Raw genomic sequence first — 23,222 nt, 5'->3', positions numbered from 1 at the left:
CCATACCACTTACCAAAGTTGCTTGATTAGTACTGATGTTTATTGTCATGTGTATTGAGATACAATGAAAAGCTTTGTTTGCTTGTTATTCAGGCGAATCATATTATAGATAAGTACAACAAAATAGTAAAAACAGAATGTAGAATATAGTTTTGCAGTTAAGGAATGTGCAATGCAGGCAAATAAAGTGTGAGGACTACAATGAGGTAGATTGGGGGAACATTATTTGATGGTGAAATTATGCTTAAGAATTTGAAGCTCTCAACCATCTCCACCTCAGCACTGATAGACTGGGATTGTGTATTCTACCCTACTTACTGTAGATAATAACCAGCTCCTTTGTTTTGCTGATATTGAGGGATTGGTCATCTTGACACCATGTCACCAGGGTCTCTTTCTTCTTCATGTACTCTCTTTCAATCTTGTTTGAGGTCTGGCCCACTACAGTGGTGTCAGTTGCAAAGTTGCAAAGGGGCCAGAGAATATAACGTATGGAGCACTGGTTGAAGACAATTGTAGAGGTGGTGTTGTCATCTATCCTTACCATTTGTAGCTTGCTACACAAAGGAGTCAAAAGATGCTTTTTCAAAAAAAAATTGCTGTCAAATATCATGATCTTTTTAGAGTTTCTTAAATCTACATGAAGACATCCAACATAACTGCACATACAAATTTCTAGTCCCACATCTGGTAGCAACATGAAGAATTTACTATCCATCTCTTCCTTTTCGTCTCCAATTGAGTTTGATCTAGTTGAAGTACAGTTACTTCTGATATAGAAAACTGTGGCTTTAAGTCTCATTTCAGCTTTTTGGGTAAATAAATTTTCAAAATAATCTGTCATCCCAAAGCAGTACTATGTTAACTTCTACACATTCAACAGCACAAGGATGTGGGCAGCATTGGAAACTGTAGTATTATCTATTGCTCATTAGACTACTGATAATGCGAGGGAAGAACCCTTTAATTAACTTGTATCCTCCATCAGGTTAGCCAATCTGATTTAAGTCATGGTCCTTAAAAAGTCACCCAGCTGAGGGTTTTGTGCTGGGGATCATTCTCACAAGCTTTTCTAAATAATTTCAATGACTTTATATCACATACCATGAGTGTGGTGAACTACATATACCTGTCTGGACAACCCCCCCCCCCCCCCCCCCCCCCGGCTGACTGCTCCTGTGGCTCCTCCCACTGACCGTGGCTCCTCCCACAGACCCCGGTATAAAGGCGATTGGGGCCTGAGCCCTGCCTCTCAGTCTCCATGATGTAGCATGGTGGTCAATTGCTGCTTGTTCTTTCTTCCAGTCAATAAAAGCCGATATCTCGCCTCACGTCTCGGAGAGTTATTGATGGTGCATCAATGAGGAGAGATCCAAAACTGTGAGAGTACTCCAGCTGTAATTGGATCAGTGATCTGAGGTAAATGATGTGCTCTGATTTGTGTTGAATGTTATATAGAATAATTACCACATAAACATTACCAGACTGGTAAACAGTTTATGCTCCACTTGAAGCTGCAAATATGTTTCTAACATCATAATCTTTTATTACATTATTCACTTAAATTCAACTTTATGCATTCCAATTTCCTTATAACTTTTACCACAACTTCTCTGATGATATTCCACGCTTCAGTGTTGTTTCTTGTAAATAATACATGTATTCAGTCTTTATCCTAAGTTCATTTGACTTTGCATTGTTCACTTCCCTAGTGCATTCATACTGCTCTGTAATACCCTGCAGAGTGGTGATTCATTATAGGGCTCATTATATTATATTTATTATAGTAATTTACTGGTATGTGCTTTTGTATCCTTAAAAATACATCCCCTGCAGTTGTGCTGTAAATCAAATTGAAACCCCTACTTTCTGCTAGTGTTCCCACAGAATTCTAACAATTATTGCATGAGTTGGTATGAAGAGAATCACTGTGCTGAAGTGTAAAGGCAGCTCTAGAGGTCAAGTGCTGGGAGGCTAGGGGAAGCCATACAGCCATTCTGTGCCAAGATTTGTAACTCAGAGCCACATCCTAGCCACTATAATCAGTATAGATGCAGCTGGGGACTGGCAACAGCTGCTCGAATGTTGTAAACTGCCCACCTCTGACCATTGTTGAGCTTATTACCATACAGAAATCTCTGGCCTCTGTAGTTATAGTTGTGGGGAGTTAACTTTTTATATTCAGTTCCAGGATCCTGCATAACTGGCAAATGCAGCTTTTATTGTGTGACACTAATTGTCACAGAGCTGAAGGTGAGCTGCCTTCTTAAATCCATTTGGTGAAGAAACTCCCATAATGCTGTTGGGCAGGAAAGACCAGCAACAATGAAGGACCAGTGATATTAGGATGGTGTGCAACTTGGAAGGATTGGTCAGTGGTTGTATTCTTATGTGCCTGCTGCCCTTTGTCCTTCTTGATGACAAAGGATGCAGGTTTGGAAGGTGCCGTCAAGAAAGACTACAGAGCAATTTGTCAATGGTAAACAAGGCAACTACTCATGGGAAAAATTAACATTTATGGTACTAATCAAGAAGATATGATTTAATAAAATTACAGATCTGAAATATTAACTCTGTATATTTTTCTACTAAAATTGCCTAATTGCTTAGTTGTCCAATTGTGATTCACAATTGGATGCTGTTGCATTCATATTTATAGTACTGTACTAGTACTATAAATTAATTTATTAAGCAAACTGTTCTGGAGAACTCTGAAAGCAATCATAAATAAATAGATAAAACTCCAATAATCCAGAAATGAGTTACAGTATTGGAAATTTCAATGGTTTGGCATCTGACTCATCAATTTTGATTTCCTGCACTCTCTTTTGGCACACGAGGATTTTTTCCACTCTCCCTTTAAACACATTGGATCCATTCCTCCATTCTCTTTAAACTGATCCAGTTCACTAAAAAGTATATTACTGTATAACATGTTAAAAAATGGAATAAGAATTTCCAGGGATCTTCAATTGTTCAGAAAATATGTTTGTCCATCTAGAGGGTACCTGAACATTGAGAATTTTATTTTAAGTCACTAATAAAGAAAATATGAATATATAATACCTTTTAAGTCATTGATCATGGAATAAGACATAAATCAATGTGTGTATTTTCCAGGCAGATACTTCAAGGCAGAATTGAAGGACTGTTATATTATTGGAGATGCTCTCCTCTACAGAAACAAAATGAGGCTTCGCTTCTCTGTACAGATTGACATAAGTATTTCAAGAAGCTAAATGAATAAGAGCAATGGGTTTTTTACAGTGTCCTAGTGAACAATCAAACACCAAAGATGATCAGTTCCCATTTATCCCATTGACATCAATTGTTTGTTGGATCTTTAGAAGCACAATTTGGATGCTCCAATCATCTTTGTAGCAACAATTTTGCACATCGAATTCTGTAAGGTGTTCTATACATTTCCAACACACATTAGTTGTTATGTTTTGCAACTCCAAAACATACATCTATTTGCAATATAAAGACGCAACTGGGAATGCAAGTCCAACTTTGGTTTATACTTTAAGCGAGGTGCACAAGTACCAGGTGGTAGCATCATGACATATGCAATTTGCTTATTTTTACCTATAACCCATAATGAATTAAACAAAGAATGGTTAATCAACATAATTACAGGATTACTCAAAAATTACTGAAATATTAAACACACAATCTTATATAAGATCTTATATCCAAGATGGCGGTGCGACGCAGCTTACAGCGGCCACTCCAGAACTGATTATCTGTTATTTGTGAAGTGGGGTGCCGTGTGCAATCATAATCGATTGAAAGCAGATGTGGAAGCATGTAGAAACATCGGGAAATTCCAGGAAGACCTTCTTCATTGCTGCTGCTGCTGTGAGGTCCGGGACTCTGCTGGGAAGAACAGGCCCCCAGTCCTTGGGGTCGCATTGCCGATGGCCATTGGCAGGGCCGTCTTAATACACTCGGCAGAGGATGGTGCTCAGAGAAGCTGTGCTGGAGGGGATGGTCGTCGGCTCGGAGGTTCAATGGACTCGGAGTACTTTCGACAGACTCAGGTCGCTTTCAGTGTGTGCTGCATCTGCGAGGCTGGTTTTGACGGAGCTTCCATTGTGTGCTGCGTCTGCGAGGCTGAGTCTGGCGGTGCCTTGGAAGTCCATAGTGGGGGTATTCCCTTCTGCCACTGGCGTGGGATGGCGAGTCTGTCGGGACCCTGGGGACTTGTGGAAACTGTGGTGATTTCTTTTGAACTTACAGTCCTTTAACATCTTGGACTATTTTTACTGTGCCCATAGTCTGTTTTTTTATCAATTATGATATTGTTTGCACTGTTGTAACTATATGTTGTCATTATGTGGTCTTGTGCAGGTCTTGTAGCTTTAGTTTTTGGTCTTGTTTTTGTCTGGTGGATTGGAGCTCCTTTCTGGGGAACGCGCTAGATGGTAGTGTGATATTAATATGCAGCAGCCTCTCTGGACTCTGGATTGGGGATTGCCAAATGTTACGTGGATTTTCTGGTGTACTCTGTTTTGTCATATGCTTTTGTGATATCATTCTGGAGGAACGTTGTCTCATTTTTTAACTGCATTGCATTTGTGGTGTCTAAATGACAATAAACTGAATCTGAATCTGAATCTGACACAACACTCCTCCCTGCTTAGCTATAAACTCCAAATTCAATATAGAATGCAGCCGAACTATATACACAGTATAAGATATAAATCAAATACAAACTACAAATCAAAACAGACATACATAGCATAGTAAATTTTAAATTATCCCATTCAGGCCTAATGATTTAATCACTGTGGAGGATTTCTTACTCTCGTGGGACAAGGGTGGTCACTCAGCTTGGCAGGTGAGACTTGTGGCTGTGAAAACAATCTCAGGTTCTGGTGTCTCCTCCATGGTGGTTCTGAGAGCTCCAGACCCCTTACTTCCTTTTTCTTCTTCTAGTTTAAGCATCTTGATTGTGGGAAGGTACATTTAGTTCAATGGAGTATTCTCTTATTAATCCTTCTATTGCTTTGTTTATGATCTGATCTCTCCCCTTCGTTTCCTCATCCATAATGTTATCTGACAAATGCTTTATTTTCGTATCTCAATCGGCTCCTTTTATTTTGGCCTTCTATTCATCCAACTGGGCTTTGGTCTTTGCATCTATTTTTACAAGCAGCTTTTTATCTCCCACTCGAAGTTCATGCAATAATCTTAATACAGGCAGAGTAGATTCTGGTTCTTTACACACCCAAAAGCCAAATGTTCGCAACTTTCCTGAAGCCCTTTGAACTTTCTTCCAGTTGAAAACAAAATCACATTTCACAAGGAGCTACCTGATTAATGTATCAGAAGCTTTCTGAGATATGCTTCCTACAAGAACTGTTGTAATCAGACCACTGCTTTTGATACTTGATTAATTCCTTTGAGCAGCATGCAATATGCTTTTCCACCAGAGGTACAGAGGCTGGCACCAACACCTGCTTGCCCTCTGTTGGGTAATGGGTAATGGTTCATGGTGTACAGCATGGAGATAATTGTGGCATGATCCAGAACCTTTCTTAATTCACTTTCAGTTGACATTTTTGCAGGGGATATGGCATGCAAATAGTGGATGGATCTCCAATCAAGTTATAGTTGTCCCAGCCATTTACACCCACAGAACGCTGGTCCTCTTGTTTTTACCACATTCAAGCATAATGTGGCTTGCTGGTTGTTGTACTTTGCTGTTATGAATGTCATTCCCACAGGAGTTATCTTTTCTGCAGTATAAGTTCTTAGTTGGATATTGACAGCCTTCAGTTCAGTATCTTTGAAATACCATTCAAACTCATTTAGTGGAATGAATTAAACAGCTGAGCCAGTATCCAATTCCATTTTAATTAATTTGCCATTCACTTCTGGTGTAAGCCATATTGCTTGTCTATTGTTAGTTTTCACATTGTAAATCTCAATATTAGATAGATAGATAGATAGATAGATACTTTATTCATCCCCATGGGGAAATTCAACTTTTTTCCAATGTCCCATACACTTGTTGTAGCAAAACTAATTACATACAATACTTAACTCAGTAAAAAAAATATGATATGCATCTAAATCACTATCTCAAAAAGCATTAATAATAGCTTTTAAAAAGTTCTTAAGTCCTGGCGGTAGAATTGTAAAGCCTAATGGCATTGGGGAGTATTGACCTCTTCATCCTGTCTGAGGAGCATTGCATCGATAGTAACCTGTCGCTGAAACTGCTTCTCTGTCTCTGGATGGTGCTATGTAGAGGATGTTCAGAGTTATCCATAATTGACCATAGCCTACTCAGCGCCCTTCGCTCAGCTACCGATGTTAAACTCTCCAGTACTTTGCCCACGACAGAGCCCGCCTTCCTTACCAGCTTATTAAGACGTGAGGCACCCCTCTTCTTAATGCTTCCTCCCCAACACGCCACCACAAAGAAGAGGGCGCTCTCCACAACTGACCTATAGAACATCTTCAGCATCTCACTACAGACATTGAATGACGCCAACCTTCTAAGGAAGTACAGTCGACTCTGTGCCTTCCTGCACAAGGCATCTGTGTTGGCAGTCCAGTCTAGCTTCTCGTCTAACTGTACTCCCAGATACTTGTAGGTCTTAACCTGCTCCACACATTCTCCATTAATGATCACTGGCTCCATATGAGGCCTAGATCTCCTAAAGTCCACCACCATCTCCTTGGTCTTGGTGATATTGAGACGCAGGTAGTTTGAGTTGCACCATATCACAAAGTCCTGTATCAGTTTCCTATACTCCTCCTCCTGTCCATTCCTGACACACCCCACTATGGCCGTGTCATCAGCGAACTTCTGCACATGGCAGGACTCCGAGTTATATTGGAAGTCTGATGTGTACAGGGTGAACAGGACCGGAGAGAGTACGGTTCCCTGCGGCGCCCCTGTGCTGCTTACCACCGTGTCAGACCTACAGTCTCCCAACCGCACATACTGAGGTCTATCTGTCAAGTAGTCCACTATCCAATCCACCATGTGAGAGTCTACTCCCATCTCCATTAGTTTGTGCCTTAAGATCTTGGGCTGGATGGTGTTAAAGGCACTAGAGAAGTCAAGGAATGTAATCCTCACAGCACAACTGACCCCATCTAGGTGAGAGAGTGATTTGTGCAGCAAATACGTGATAGCATCCTCCACTCCCACCTTCTCCTTATACGCAAACTGAAGAGGATCCTGGGCGTGCCTGGTTTGTGGCCTCAGATTCTGTATTATCAGCCACTCCATGGTCTTCATCACAGGTTAGTCAGTCCTGTGTCACTTTCATTATATTTTTCATCAACAACATGCAGATTTTGCTCTTCCTGAAACTGCAACTTGACTTTTTATCTTTTTTTCTTCCCTGTGCAGTCCATTTATTTTCATCTGCCCTTTTGTCTTCCCGTCCTGCTCTTTGTATATGTTGCATTTTCTGCAAGTTTCACCTTTAAATCTGCACTGGTTTGGTATATGTCAGTCGCTACCACAATGGTAACACAATTTGTTCAGCAGGCCAGTTTCCTTCTAGACACTGCAAATTTGATCATGCTCATTTTCATTTCTGACTGCAACGCAATTATGTCTGTCTGCAGTTTCCATTGATACAGCAAACTCAACTGCTCTTTTAAATTGCAACTGTGCTTCAGTTGGCTGTCTCTGAATGTTTTCTTGTAAGATTCCACAATCTAATCAATCTCTCCGCCCATTACTGAACTGCTAATGCTCAGACAATCTCTTCAATTCATACACCTACAATCAGCAATGGTTTCAGTTCTAAACATTCCTGTGTTACTTTCATGATATTAGCAAAGCTAATTTTGGCTGGATTAGTTGCAGCAGTCAAACTTCGAAGCAAACTGCATGCTTTTAAACCCAATGCACTCAGCAAAAGTGGTACTTGCTTCTCATTGGCTATTCCACTTGCTTCAAAATACTGTTCAATTAGCTCAGTGTACATGACCCAGTAACCCTCTGAGCAATTGACACATCTATCTTTCCAATGTAGCTTGCCATTTCTTCTTTTTTTTACTATTATCATCTGGTACTCACTGTTCATGAACCCATGAATTCTTCAGTTCTCTGCCTTTTTATTAACTCAATCATGTTTTCCTGTCTGAAGAACAGGGGTTGCGCCACTTTTTAAAAAAAGTTGAATATCTCACTGCCGTTCCACAGGTAGTGAGTCATTTTGGGTTTGTTTTAAAAATACCACATTGCTACTGTTATGTTTTGTAATTCCAACATATAAGTCTATTTGCAAGGAAAAGACACAGCCGAGAATGCAAGTCTAACTTAGCTTTATACTTAAAGCGAGGTGCATATGTATTACGTGGTAGTGTTGTGACGTATGCAATTCACTTATTTTTACATATAACCTATAATGAATTATCTAAATATACAAAGTATGCTTAATCAACATATTTACAAGATTACCCAAATATTATTAAAATATTAAATACACATTATAATAAATGAAGTAAGTTGTTTGAATTTAAAGAGCTTACTCATTTCTAAAAACTCGTTGAATATAGAATAGGAGTCAAAGTCATTTAAGTTATAATTTTTGATCCAATGCTTAGGTATATCTTCTACATGGTCATCTAAGTATCTTTTCCAATGATTCCATTTATATTGCAGATATCTGTAGAATGGATAAAATATATGTGCATTGATTTAAACTCAGAAAGTGAATTATAAGTAAAATACAGGTTGTATTTCTGAAACAATCTGAGAATTCAGAAATCAGATTTTTAACAATACGTGTGTAGCTGGAAAGAGATTCAGTTTGCTTCAACTGCCGGTTAACTGTCGGCTAACTATTACTTGGATTGCACTACCTGTATGTATAATCTATATTTTCATTTATATTTATCATTATTATTGTTATGAGCAGAGAGACAACATCTGCCGGAAGTAAATTCCTTGTATGTGCATAGGTACTTGGCGATTAAATTCTGATTCTGATTCTGATTATAGTAAGCTGACTAGCTTGCTAAATTTGTCTTATTTGTAAATTTTATTCATATTGACTGCTGTCAACTCTTCCTATTCATTCAGTAGGCACGTTTATTGTGAATTAAAAGGATATTAGGTCTTTGTAATGAGAAAAGGCAGACAGTATATCTTAAAATGAAGGGAATTCAACTATTTTAAATCCGGAGTAGAGAAAGATCTTTGATTACATAAGGGAAGAAGGGACTAGATTGCTGTGTATGACAATAAGAAGAGCACGGCTACAAGACCAGAAAAAAAAATCTGTGATCATCTAATTTTAAAAGCTAAAAATGCTGCTAAAACAATTTGATCTGTGGAACTCTGCCTTTTCAGTACAATAACCATCTTCAAAACAATTGTCTAAATCTATTGCAACATATTTTTCTAAACCTATTTGTCCTTGAGCTTATACATTCACAACTTACAACCTACATTCACTTACAAACTACAGCCATGTTTTAAAAACACCTCACAAATACTTTGACATATTTCACTTAGTTGAAGATAACTGTGATCAACATCATGTCAGCAGCCCTATCCACAATCTCACCCCCCCCCCCCGAAAAACATCCTGAAGACATTCCACTGCCTGGCATGAAAGGGGAAATTGAGCCAAAGGCTACTTGTAATGAAGGAGAACACATGACAGTTTCCAGAACTCTTCTTCACTCTTGTACTCACTATACCAGCATTCCATTCAGCATAGCCACTAGAACACTGATTGGTTAAAGCAAAGCCAGAACATTCACATACTCACCTAAATCCACCTGCTCAAGCTATCCCGATGCGAGAAAATTAGTGCAGACCCCCCTGCCCTTCACATTGCTGCATGCTAGAAACCTGGGCAAATTTTTGCCCTCTTCAGGCACAAATCTAGCAATAAATTACATGAGGTTGTGGGCAGGCTGCCTGAAAGAACTAATATTAGATGGCTGGGGTGAGCAGCGGTGCATATGGCTGTACACTATTGTGAAAATGCAGCAGTTGCTGCCTACTTTAATAGACAATCTGAATCCTATATCCTAACAAGCTGGCCTTGTTTGACAAGCACAAGGACCAGAGACCAATACTAAGCTTTTTACACACAGAACTCTCATAATTATGCAGCCAAATAAAAAGAGGCAGCAGCATCCATTACATACAATTGATGAGAACAAGAAAGACAGGAAGATGTGGATGATCTGCTGGAACATGAGGCAGTCGCTCCCACAGTAATGACAATGAACTCTACATCTCAATGCTGAGGAGTTGCACGCTCTTCCCAGGCCATCAGCCCTCTTGGACAGCCACTTCACATCAAACTAAGGTCAATTCATTGCTGAATTCATGAGAGGTTCATGGAGTAAGGGGCTTGGTATCAGAGCAAATGTGAGGTATTAAATTTGTCAGTATTTACAAAAGAGAAACATTTAAAAGACAGTGAAGACAGATGGGGGGGTAAACTAATTTGCTGAAATATATTGAGATTAAGGAGGAGGTAATGCTGAAACTTCTGAAAAGCATTAAAGTGGACCAAGTCCCCAGGGCCTGATGGCACATGTCCCAGAATATTGAAAACACAAGTGAGAAGATAGCTTGGGCTTTGCTCACTAGCAACAGGTGATCCCAGAGGACTAGAAAATAACAATTGTTGTGCCTTTGTATCAGAAAGGAAATTGGGATAATCCAGGTAGTTATGGGCATGAGCTTCATGTCAGTGGCAGGGAAGCTGTTGGAGAGGATATGCACATTTGGAAAGCATAACCTGCTCACAGACGGTCAGCATGGCTTTGTGTAGGGTGGGATACAGGACGATAAGACCATAAGATATAGGAGCAGAAATAGGCTATTTGGCCAATCAAGTCTGCTCTGCTATTTCATCATGACTGATCCAATCTTCCTCTCAGCACCAAACACTTGCCTTCTCCCTGTATCCCTTCATGCCCTGACCAATTAAGAATCTATCAACCTCTGCCTTAAATATACTGTTATGATACCAGCCCCCTCCTTTGTGAGAATCGCAAGAGCCCTAGTGAAGGGGGGGGGGGGGGTCAATGACCCAAGAGAAGAGAGAGACGTGCTGAATCCCGCATTCCACCAGGATGCAGAATAAGGCGACCTTGACTTTTGTCTCATGAAGACCACATGTAAAGCCCTCGGGCAAAGTGGGCTGGTTGAGAGAGAGATTGACACCTGCAACCAGATTGACACCTGCGATCCCGTGAGGAAGTATAAAGGAGGGTCTGGGGGGGGGGACACCCCTTCAGATGCACCAAGGAGACACGATAGCGATCCCATCGTAGCGGGAAGCCATTTTGAAGGAAGCCACGTGCGTTAGATTCTGAATTGGGAGTCTGTGGCTGGAATCACAGAAAACCGCTTTTAACTAACAACAGGGAAGCCTGCTCCCCTGATTCCCTGGCTTTGCTTCGTAAAGACCCAGGCAGGTGTTCCTTTTCTCACCAATCTCTCTCTCTCTCTCCAACATGGGAAACCCAGCGGTTCCCAAAAGGCTGAAGCCTGCAGACTTCTGAATGACTTTTATATTTCCAAATGGACAATATATTATCCCCTAGACAATGATAGAGCTTATTTCTAATTGATTATTACTATACCTGCGCTTTAGATTGAATATTGATGATGTATGTTATCTAAATGTTTGTATTAACCTTACTTTTGTGCCCCTTTATAAATAAAAACGTTTAAAAATGGTACCATCAGACTTCAGCGGACCTCTCTATCTTTGCTGGTAAGTGATCCAGTTACGGGATACGTAACAACGTGGGGCCTTGTCTCGAGATTTGAAACCAAATTGGGAGGGCAGTGAATTGGGTTTGTAAGTCAAAAAAAAAAAAAATTTGGATCTGGTACGCGGGTAGCCAGACGGGAAACCAGCAAAGATGGACGTGGATGAATTTATGAAAAACCCGACTGTGGAGGCACTAGAGGCGGCCACCAAATCAGACTTGTTAAATTTGGCGAAGGGATTGGACCTCACAGAAGTGAGGTCGTCCATGAAAAAGCCGGAGGTGCGAGGGGCCATAACTCGGTATTACATTGGGAAGAATGTGTTCGAAGCTGAGGTATTGGAAAATATCCCTGAAAAAGTACCAGCTAGTGGGATGGATCAGCTAGAGTTGGAGAAATTAAGGTTGGAACATAAATTTAAAATAAGGCAGCTGAGAAAGCGAGCAGTTTAAATCTGGCCAGTATTGATTTGGCCGAGACGGTCCTACCGACCCTGTACCACGAGGGTTCTGAGGGTGGTAAACCGAAGAGTAGTAAAGTGAAAGGGGTTAAGGAAGAGGAGCTAGATCTGCCCTTAGCAAAGAGAAAGGTCCTAGAGGTAGGAAATAAAGATGAGAAACGGAAAAAGCTGTTAAAAGGTCCAGAGTTGGACATGGATGATCTGTCGGGGGTGGCAGCCCTGTTTGAAGAAGTTGAGAGTTGTCAAGGTGTTCCTGATAATGAGATGAAGGGAGTCCTAGATGAAAAGGATGCCATTACCTTGGAGAGGTCTGCTGGGTTGGCAGACGAGGTTATTTCAGCCCGCAGGGTTGAGTTTACTCCGGAAGGGAGTTGCCCAGAGAGGAACTGGGAAGATCAGGGGAATTTAGAATTTGAAAAGGGTACGGGTATTGAAAGCCTGGAAGAGGCAGATGTCCCGTTTGAGTGTGTCCAAGATGTGGATGCACGTGGTACTGAACCTAGTAATGGAGCTCAGAAAAAGTCTGAGGTATTTGATTCAGTTGAAAAGGAATGCAGTCCCTGTGGGTTAGATGGACTGGGCTCAGTGAAGACAGGGTTAACCCTGGTAATTGGGGGAAGGGAGGGTTCCCAGGTGTTTGTACACGAAGGGGTGGTGAACCTTAAAGTGGAACTCGACCATGGGGGGATAAGGATTGTTATTGAAGGAAATGGAAAGTCTGTAGTTCCCAAATCGAAGGAAGAAATCTTAAACCTGGCAGCTCGCTCACAGGGTGAGCCGGGAGATAGCGGGGCCCCCCACACTATTGTTATGCCAGGGTGGGGTGGGAAGAGGCCGCATTCGAAATGCTACGTGAACGAAGAGTTCGAATTAAAAACCAATAGCCTGAAGGGTCCTGACAAAAGGGCTAGCCACCTGGGTAAAATTAAAGAATTGGGTGGAAATGGTCTAAGGGGTGTTGATAAAATGACCCCGATGAACGAGACGGGCGGGAGTTCACCACGCCAAATTACTCAAGTTCCCCACGGGGGGACTCACTGGAAAAGAGGCGACGGTTAATGGGGATACCATTTTTAAACAGCAAAGCAGGTTGTACGGGTTTGCGCCAAAGCCTGTGAATAATAAAGACAGCCCCTTTGGAGACCTGCCGGTGAAGTGAAATGACCGAAACGATTAGTATTCGCATAAACTTTTGTAGATGCACCTAAGCTAAGATCACACCCCCTTAGTTTTGTTGCTGAAGAAAAAAAATAAATAAATAGGTGGTTATTGAATTGAAGTCTGATGCTACAAGATTTTTGTACGGTACGCAATGTTAAGAGATTAAAGAAAGGGACACTGTAATCGTTAACTGTTTAGATACTGACTTGAATGTATAACAGCAGTACTCTGTGAAAAGAAAAGCTTGTGTATTGTGGTAGATTAAAAAAAATCCTGTAAGACTCTGTACCACTGTTTTTAACCGCTGGTAAAAAACGTTTAAGAGGGGAGGTGTTATGCTACCAGCCCCCTCCTTTGTGAGAATCGCAAGAGCCCTAGTGAAGGGGGGGTCAATGACCCAAGAGAAGAGAGAGACGTGCTGAATCCCGCATTCCACCAGGATGCAGAATAAGGCGACCTTGACTATTGTCTCATGAAGACCACGTGTAAAGCCCTCAGGCAAAGTGGGCTGGTTGAGAGAGAGATTGACACCTGCAACCTGATTGACACCTGCGATCCCGTGAGGAAGTATAAAGGAGGGTCTGGGGGGGGGGACCCCTTCAGATGCACCAAGGAGACACGATAGCGATCCCATCGTAGCGGGAAGCCATTTTGAAGGAAGCCACGTGCGTTAGATTCTGAATCAGGAGTCTGTGGCTGGAATCACGGAAAACCGCTTTTAACTAACAACAGGGAAGCCTGCTCCCCTGATTCCACGGCTTTGCTTCGTAAGGACCCGGGCAAGTGTTCCTTTTCTCACCAATCTCTCTCTCTCTCTCCAACACGGGAAACCCAGCGGTTCCCAAAAGGCTGAAGCCTGCAGACTTCTGAATGACTTTTATATTTCCAAATGGACAATATATTATCCCCTAGACAACGATAGAGCTTATTTCTGATTGATTATTACTATACCTGCGCTTTAGATTGAATATTGACGACGTATGTTATCTAAATGTTTGTATTAACCTTACTTTTGTGCCCCTTTATAAATAAAAACATTTAAAAATGGTACCATCAGACTTCAGCGGACCTCTCTATCTTTGCTGGTAAGTGATCCAGTTACGGGATACGTAACAATACAAAAAGATATGGCCTTCACAGCTGCCTGTGGCAAAGAATTCCACAGATTCACCACTCTCTGGCTAAAGAAATTCCTCCTCATCTCCATTCTAAAAGGATGCCGCTCTATTCTGAGGCTGTGTCCTATAGTCTTGGACTCTCCCACCATAGGAAACATCCTTTCCACACCCACTCTATCAAGGCCTTTCACCATTAAACAGTTTTCAATGAGGTCATACTTCATTCTTCTGAATTCTAGTGAATACAGTCCCAGTGCTATGAAACGCTCTTTATGTAACAAGCCATTCAATCCTGGAATCATTTTCATGAACCTCTTTTGAACACTCTCCAGTTTCAATGCTTCCTTTCTAAGAAAGGTGCCCAAACCTGATTACAATACTCCAATACTCATTTCCCAAATATGTCTTACAAAGGCTGATTCAGAAAATAAAGATGTATGGGATCCAGGGTGAATTGCAAGTTTGGATGCAAAACCAGCCTACCCATTGAAGACAGAGTACAGGTGGAAAGTTGTTATTCTGGCTGGAGGTTTGCGACCTGTGGTGTTCTATGAGGAGTAATGCTGGGACCTCTGTTTTTTGACATATCATTGATTTCGATGAAAATGTAGATGGGCAGATTAGTAAGTTTATATGTTCCCCCGGCATCTTGTGGATTGCTCCAAATTCCAGCACCTCTGGTATCATGTCTCTCATATTGGGTGTGAATTATCAATAATAGCTGCTCCTAATCAATTTTGCTCATCTTCTGACTAACATATGGTTGTTGAGAGTTCATGTTATACTGGGAAGTACTATATGTACAGGTTAACCTACCAGAGAGATTGCATAGAAATCATAGAGCACAGAGGAAACTTTGCACAGGAAATGAAAGATTATTCAATCTCTGATGGAGTGTTCAGTCACTCAATTCAATTGCTAACAGAGTAGAACCAACCAAGATGGAGGATTTCACCACAGCACTGCCAGCTGGTAATTCTATAATGTAAATAATAGAATAGGGACCATTTATAGTTTGAAGATCCCCACTGCATAGGGTCTTGCCAACTAGGTTGCTGCTACTAAAGAACTGAGGAAGTTAAGCTTAAAGTGTAGATATGGTCTACCTGTCAGGTTATTGAGAACAAATATATTTACTACAAGATTAATCTTTACTGTTTTGTCTTTTGATCTGCAAATAAGAGTTTCACGGAAGCTTCTCAGGTTCTAATACCAGTATCTCACTCAATTAGAAAGCTGGTTTCAATATTTATTCATGCAGAATTGAAAGATTGCTGTTCAGTGGCAGAGGACAGGATCCCAAACTGAAAACTACTTTATATCCTAAAATGTGAGATATTAAAATATGACTAGCTAGATGACATCTTTCAATGGCAAATTTGCCATAATTTAACCTTATAATTGATAGCTGATAATATCAGATTCTGGTGTTTTAAATGGTACACAAGGTGAAACATGATGTCACAAGATACCTTTCTGTATATTGGAAGTCTTAATGATGCAATACATCAGAATGTAACTGAAACAATCTCAGTGTCTTTTGAGAAATATATTTAACAAATTCTGCCTTAGATTACCAATAGATATATCGATGTGGATGGTAAACTTACGGGACAGCATATTCCATGATGGTGCCTAGAATTTGTTTCAAAACCATTACAACAGACATTTGCAGAAATAGATCAGTAATGCAACCACTTGGATGACACTGGAAAGAAAAAGAACCATATGAACTACTATAAACAGGTTCAAGAATGGTGCAGTCATAATGTACCATTTTAAGCTGCAAATGAAGAAGGAACCAGCTAGATGAACAATCTGTGAAAAAAAATCCAATATGTAGATGTAACCTAAACAGAATCAGTGAGAAATATGACAGTGACTATCCATTGCACTGTTGCTCAACATACAGGGAATCTCCCCATTTGAAAATTAAGACCTGCCCATTCAAGAGCAGTGCAGAATTTTAACCTGCAGATACTGCCCATATTCAATACCTGCAACAATGGAGAACATAAACTAAAGGTAATAATGCATTTTGAAGAATCCTATAAATTAGCAGAATAACATGCATATTCAGAATACCTGAGAAAACTTTACAGCCAATGTAGGCTTTTCAAATGTAGTCACAATTTTGTATTGCTGAAAGTAAGGCTGTTATTTTGCTCTCAGTCTGTTCCTATAAATAGCAATATGATAGTGACCAAATAAACTGTTCTCTAATATGCTGACTGGCACACTTCTCTGATGCAAAATCTAAAGTGTTGATATATCATCTTTAAGGCATTTAACATAATCTAGTGCATTATTGTTTATCAAGATCTCCATTTTCCTACAGCTTTGGCATAAATGTTCTGCAAATATTTTGATTTTATCAACTGACAGCTGCTTTCATGTTTGCACAAGATCAATGACGTAATCTCTACCAAGGTCAGAATCTCTACTTAGTCCAGTTTTAAATACTGGTTGTGCTTAAGGCATGCTGCTATGACACATTCAAGAAAATTTTGGAAAACCTATACAACCACATACTTAAGTAACAACAAATCCTTTTCAGAAATAAACATTCATTGAACTGCACCAGCTTCTTATTCTCAACCTTTTGAAATCAAGAAGAAACTGCAACCCAATGCCTATTTACCCCTCTAAACATTTAAAATTACACTGCAATTTTGCAATTACTTACCTCTAATTGTACTTTTTCACTTCTAAAATGTTTGTCAAAATATCAAAACTAAAAGGTCAAACAGGTAATTAGATGCAAAATACTTTTCAAACACACCCATTTAAGGGAAAAAAGCTAAATTTCTGGATATTTTTGATTATTTTGATCATTTTTCCACAAAAGGGATTTGGAAAAAACACAGTAATTAGTTTTATAAAAGAATAAGACATTCATGTGTATTAAATTTAAAATAACCTAAAGTATTATGTTACCTCCAAAATTTCTGTAAGCAATATTTGTGTTAATGGTAGTGTATAGTGCTGTATGCATTTATGTTTTACTATAGGAAATATTAAGTAAGCTTTACTCACCTCTTCTAGTCGCCAGTCCCTCCCTATTCTCACATAATTACCTGGATAGCCATTAAATCTATCAAAGAAGGAAATCCAGTGTGGTATTACATTGATTAAACACAATACTGTGCAGTAACACAGTATATTCATTACATGACACACTACTATTGTGCAGTCTGATAACTAGGAAAAGAAACACAGTAGACTCCCAACAATTTACATTCCCCAATTAATTGTTAAAAATAAGATTTTATAATGTGAGAAGAGTTTCCTTAAACTAGTCTGTGAATAATCAGAGAATGGGTTACTTTGTGAAAGAATCAATGCCCATATTCACTGTCATTCTCACTGTCACTGGCTGAATCAAAGGGGGTGATGAATCAGTATATCGGAGGGTGATTGAAAATCTGGCTGAGTGGTGCCATGACAACAACTCTCGCTCAATGTCAACTAGACCAAGGAACTGACTATTGACTTCAGGAGGAGGAAATCAGAGGTCCAAGACCCAGTCCTCATTGGGGGATCAGAGCGCCAGCAACTTTAAATTCTTCAGGTAATCATTTCAGAGGAACTGTCCCGGGCCCAGCACATAAGTGCCATTATAAAGAAAGCATAGCAGTGTCTCTACTTCCTTAGAGGTTGCAAAGATTCAGCATGACATCTAAAACTTAGACAAATTTCTATAGATGTGAGTTGGAGAGTATATTAACAGTTGCATCAAGGCCTGGTATGGAAACACAAGTGCCCTTCAATGGAAAATCCTTTAAAAAGTAGTGGATATGTCTCAGTCCATCACAGGTAAAGCCCTCCAAACCACTGAGCATGTCTATAAAGAGTGCTGAAGCAGGAAAGCAGCATCCATCATCAAGAGCCCCCACCCTTATGCTCTCATCTCACTGATGCCATTAGCAACGTGGAACAGGAGCCTTAGGACCCATACCACCAGATTTGGGAACAGTTATTACCCCTCAGCCATCAGCTTCTTGAACCAGAGGGGTTAACTTCATTTGCCCCATCTCCAAACTGTTTCCACAACCTATGAAACACATACAAAATGCTGGAGGAACTCAAAAGGCCAGGTAGCATCTGTGCTTTTTTCCACAGATGCTGCCTGGCCTGCTGAATTCCTCCAGCATTTTGTGTGTGTTGCTCAGATTTCCAGCATCTGCAGATTTTCTCTTGTTTGTAATTTGTCCACAATCTATGAAGTCACTTTCAATAGACAGTAGGTGCAGGAGTAGGCCATTTAGCCCTTCAAGCCAGCACCGCCATTCAATGTGATCATGGCTGATCATCCACAATCAGTACCCCGTTCCTGCCTTCTCCCCATGTCCCTTGACTCCGCTATCTTTAAGAGCTCTATCTAACTCTTTCTTGAAAGCATCCAGAGAATTGGCCTCCACTGCCTTCTGAGGCAGAGCATTCCATAGATCCACAACTCTCTGGGTGAAAAAGGTTTTCCGCATCTCTGTTCTAAATGGCCTACCCCTTATTCTTAAACTGTGGCCTCTAGTTCTGGACTCCCCCATCAGCAGGAACATGCTTCCTGCCTCCAGCGTGTCCAATCCCTTAATAATCTTATATATTTCAATCAGATCCCCTCTCATCCTTCTAAATTCCAGTGTATACAAGCCCAATTGCTCCAATCTTTCAACATATGACAGTCCCACCATTCCGGGAATTAACCTTGTGAACCTATGCTGCACTCCCTCAATAGCAAGAATGTCCTTCCTCAAATTTGGAGACAAAACTGAACACAGTACTCCAGGTGTGGTCTCACCAGGGCCCGGTACAACTGCAGAAGGACCTCTTTGCTCCTATACTCAACTCCCCTTGTTATGAAGGCCAACATGCCATTAGCTTTCTTCACTGCCTGTTGTACCTGCATGCTTACTTTAAGTGACTGATGAACAAGGACACCTAGATCTCGTTGTACTTCCCCTTTTCCTAACTTGACACCATTCAGATAGTAATCTGCCTTCCTGTTCTTGCCGCCTAAGTGGATAACCTCACATTTATCCACATTAAACTGCATCTGCCCACTCACCCAACCTGTCCAAGTCACCCTAAATTCTCCTAACATCCTCCTCATATTTCACACTACTACCCAGCTTTGTGTCATCTACAAATTTGCTAATGTTACTTTTAATCCCTTCATCTAAATCATTAATGTATATTGTAAATAGCTGCGGTCCCAGCACCGAGCCTTGCAGTACCCCACTAGTCACTGCCTGCCATTCTGAAAAGGACCTGTTAATCCCTACTCTTTGTTTCCTGTCTGCCAACCAATTTTCTATCCATGTGAATACCCTACCCCTAATACCATGTGCTTTAATTTTGCCCACTAATCTCCTATGTGGGACCTTATCAAAGGCTTTCTGAAAGTCCAGGTACAATACATCCACTGGCTCTCCCTTGTCCATTTTCATAGTTACATCCGCAAAAAACTCCAGAAGATTAGCCAAGCATGATTTCCCCTTCGTAAATCCATGCTGACTTGGACTGATCCTGTTACTGCTATCTAATCCATCAAGGACTCTTCATCTCATGTTCTCAATTCTTATTGCTTATTTATTTTTTTTCTTTTGTATTTGCGGTTTGTTCTCTTTTGGTTGTTTGTCCATCCTTGAGGGTGTGGCTTTTCATTGATTCTATTGTGTTTGGTGGATTTACTGAGTATACCTGCAAAAATGAATCTCAGGGTTGTATATGGTGACATACATGCATTTTGATAACAAATTTACTTTGAAGTTTAAATATGGGTACTTACTTTCCAAGAAAAAATGCAGTGTAAATAATGGAAGTAAATATGTTGAAGAACTGAAACAAGAACATTTTTACAGTAAAGCTGCTTTCTTCAGCTAACATAGTACGCTGTTTTTCTGAAAAAATATTATACAAGAAATTAAAATTTTAATATACATTCATTCAAGTCCATTTTCCTCTTTATAAATAGCTAGATACTAACTTATCCTCTTATAAAATAGCTCAGTGCTTTGATATACCATTTCTCCCTTTACCAGCAATACCACTCAATAGTATCAAGTTCAATGCTGCGAGCTGACATGAAGAGAAAGTGGGGGTGGGGGGGGGGGGTGGAGTGGCTCATCAGCTATCCTGCATCTTGGAGTACTGACAGAAGAAACTCTATGAGAAGATATGCCCAGGGGAAAATACACACAAAAAGTTATCAAACAAGGTTCCTTCCACTTAATAAAGCTTTACAAACTAGGCAATGAGTGTTCTCTTCTTGACTAGTATTGGTGTTGCTTAGGCCATAACACCAGCATATGAAGAATATCCAACAATACAAGTTTCCACCTTCACTATGCATTATTCCCCTAGTTCTATATTGCATGTGTGCTGGTTACCATTCCTGTGAATGCAATGCATCTATATTACTATTTTATCTTTCTTATTAAAGATTCCGAAGAGTTAAAATCCATACTGCATCCAACTGTCTAAGAATACCAATCAGCATGGAGGAGAGTGATGCCACGTCACTGCAGCTGATTTTAAAAAAACAGCTCAGATTCTGGAAAAGCAAAGGAAGAACGAACTAGATTTGCACCAAGATGTAACTGGGACTATTTAGCTGTACTGAGATAGAAATAAAAGAATTTTGGTGTGCCACCTAAAACAGAGAGGATAAGTATATATTTCTGCTGCCCCAGAGTTGTTTGAAGGACACTGCCGGGGAGCATACCTGGAAATGCTGTTGTGGATGCAAGCGAAAATGCTTGAGATTTAGTCTGTCTGTCAGAAAGAGAATGAAGGATTCCATGTTCATCTTCTCACAGGAGCACATGAAGAGATAGCAGCACACTGCTTTCATGCCACAGGCATTCACAATTTTAGGAAGCAATGGACCACAAAATTCAGGTGACCTGGCAGCATATTGTTCTGGAAGAAATGAGAAATGGCTTGCAGGAGCACGTTGGTGTCAACAAAGAGCAGAATTACTCTCTGGGAGTTGACCAACTTCACTTATATGGGGCAAGAAGCTTTACCATACTGTACAATATGGGTCACAGCTGTTTATATATACAGTCCAAGGAAGTTTGGCATTATGAAGTGTGGAAATTCTGTCCTCTCACAGACTGTCAACCTTTCTTTACCAACCCTAGTTCTCAGAGCACATCCTTGTCTCTGATCTACTTAACCTCTCAGACTAACTGCTTATCGTGGATATGTACATGCAGACTATTTAAGAGTGCAACCTTCTGTCAGCCCCACTGCAGCCAGCAGAATCAAGTATGAAAGTGATAGCCCTACATGGGAAACACATCAGATTATTAGTATCAATATATAGATTATACTTGTCATTATGCTTGAATAATTTCATTTAAATACAATTTAATTTGAATTAGTGGAGTATCACCACTTATTTGAGAACTGGTATGCAGTGTTTGATGAAGTTGTATGGTCTTATTTGTTGTAACCTTTATTGTTCACTGAATTGCTGAATGTGTGTGTGTGTGTGTGTGTGTCAATTTCTAAGCAATGTTCCCATTCCCCTTCAGAGTTGATAAAGAATTGGTTTAATATGATAAGAATTCTTCTAATTACTATCACTATACTGCATTATCAACTCTATTACAAAGATGGATAAGTGTGTCCAGTGCTTTTCCACTTCCATTATCTGTAATGATCTGCTTTGTATAGCAGTATGGTTTGGTAGCAATATTCCAGGAAGCAACACTGATTTTCAGAGGTCACTAATTAACATTAAATCTCAAACCTCACTGGTTCCTCAAGAGGTTCCTTTGGAATAACTGCTGTAGGCCTTTATCTCCTCAACTGTGGCTGCTTAGTTACAAACCCTGATGTGAAGTTGCAGTCACTCACAACATGAGAACCTTCCAGGCATAACTACTGAGTATAATGATACTTATATTTCTATTGCTAACCTTTTTGTATGCAGACTATAATCTATAAGAATCCTGAATGAATCCACTTGAATGTAAAACTGATTTCTCTTTGTATGCTGAGAGATCTTCATGAACCCAGCCACTAATGATGATACAATGTCAGCTTAATGAACCATTAATGCATTCTGCTGCACAAGGAAGAAAGTTGTTATTAAAATCCCTATCATTTGGTTCACATTGCATTGGCATCTGTTCTTTCAGAAGCTCATGGGAAACTGCCTCTACAGTCATAATCATATTTGTGCAAATTTGTTTCAAGTTTCACAAACATGAAAGCTTTTAAAAGCAGAATTTTTTTTAAAAAACTGGCTCAATGGGGAACACTGGGGACATGCCAGTAATAGTGCCTGGAAGTTTAAACAGGTTTAAGATAGTGAAGCTGTAAACAGGATTACATAGGGACTGAACAGTAAAACGCAGAATTCAATAGACAGAACTAAATAACTCCAAGATCAACAAATCATATCTTTGCTACAGTACATTTAATCAGGAATGGTGTACAATTAAGCGGATTAACAGAAAGCAAACTAAAAACATCCACTTCCATAAAAATAATACAGTTCAGTGCTTCTTTAATCAATCTGGTTCACATTCAGCAACTGCTGAGAGCAGGGGATACAGCAGACAACAAAACAAGACAATATCCTGGCTGTACATAGATGAATTGCACTCCGGAACCAGCACAGCTAGAGCAATCTATCCAATGATGCGGTGATCCTGTCCATAAAAAGCAGGACAAATACAAGCCAACTAATTTTTATCCAATCTACTTTAATAAGCCAAATAATGGAGCATGCTGCCAATAGCAC

General features: G+C 40.1%; 1 protein-coding gene across 1 annotated transcript in view; it reads right to left on the bottom strand.

Annotated features, from left to right (window-relative positions):
• Positions 1-23,222, bottom strand: part of LOC140729846 (anoctamin-9-like) — a 146,814-nt gene that overhangs the window by 36,428 nt on the left and 87,164 nt on the right. Inside the window, exons 12-15 of the mRNA XM_073050056.1 lie at positions 20,253-20,364; positions 17,501-17,558; positions 16,075-16,172; positions 8,509-8,645 (exon numbers count right to left, since the gene is read on the bottom strand). Of these exons, the coding sequence (XP_072906157.1) occupies positions 8,509-8,645; positions 16,075-16,172; positions 17,501-17,558; positions 20,253-20,364 (405 nt within the window). The remainder of the gene's footprint in view (positions 1-8,508; positions 8,646-16,074; positions 16,173-17,500; positions 17,559-20,252; positions 20,365-23,222) is intronic.

This window comes from Hemitrygon akajei, chromosome 6, assembly GCF_048418815.1.
Source record: "Hemitrygon akajei chromosome 6, sHemAka1.3, whole genome shotgun sequence".
NCBI lineage: Eukaryota > Metazoa > Chordata > Chondrichthyes > Myliobatiformes > Dasyatidae > Hemitrygon > Hemitrygon akajei.
This window is presented reverse-complemented; position numbering and strand designations above follow the sequence as displayed.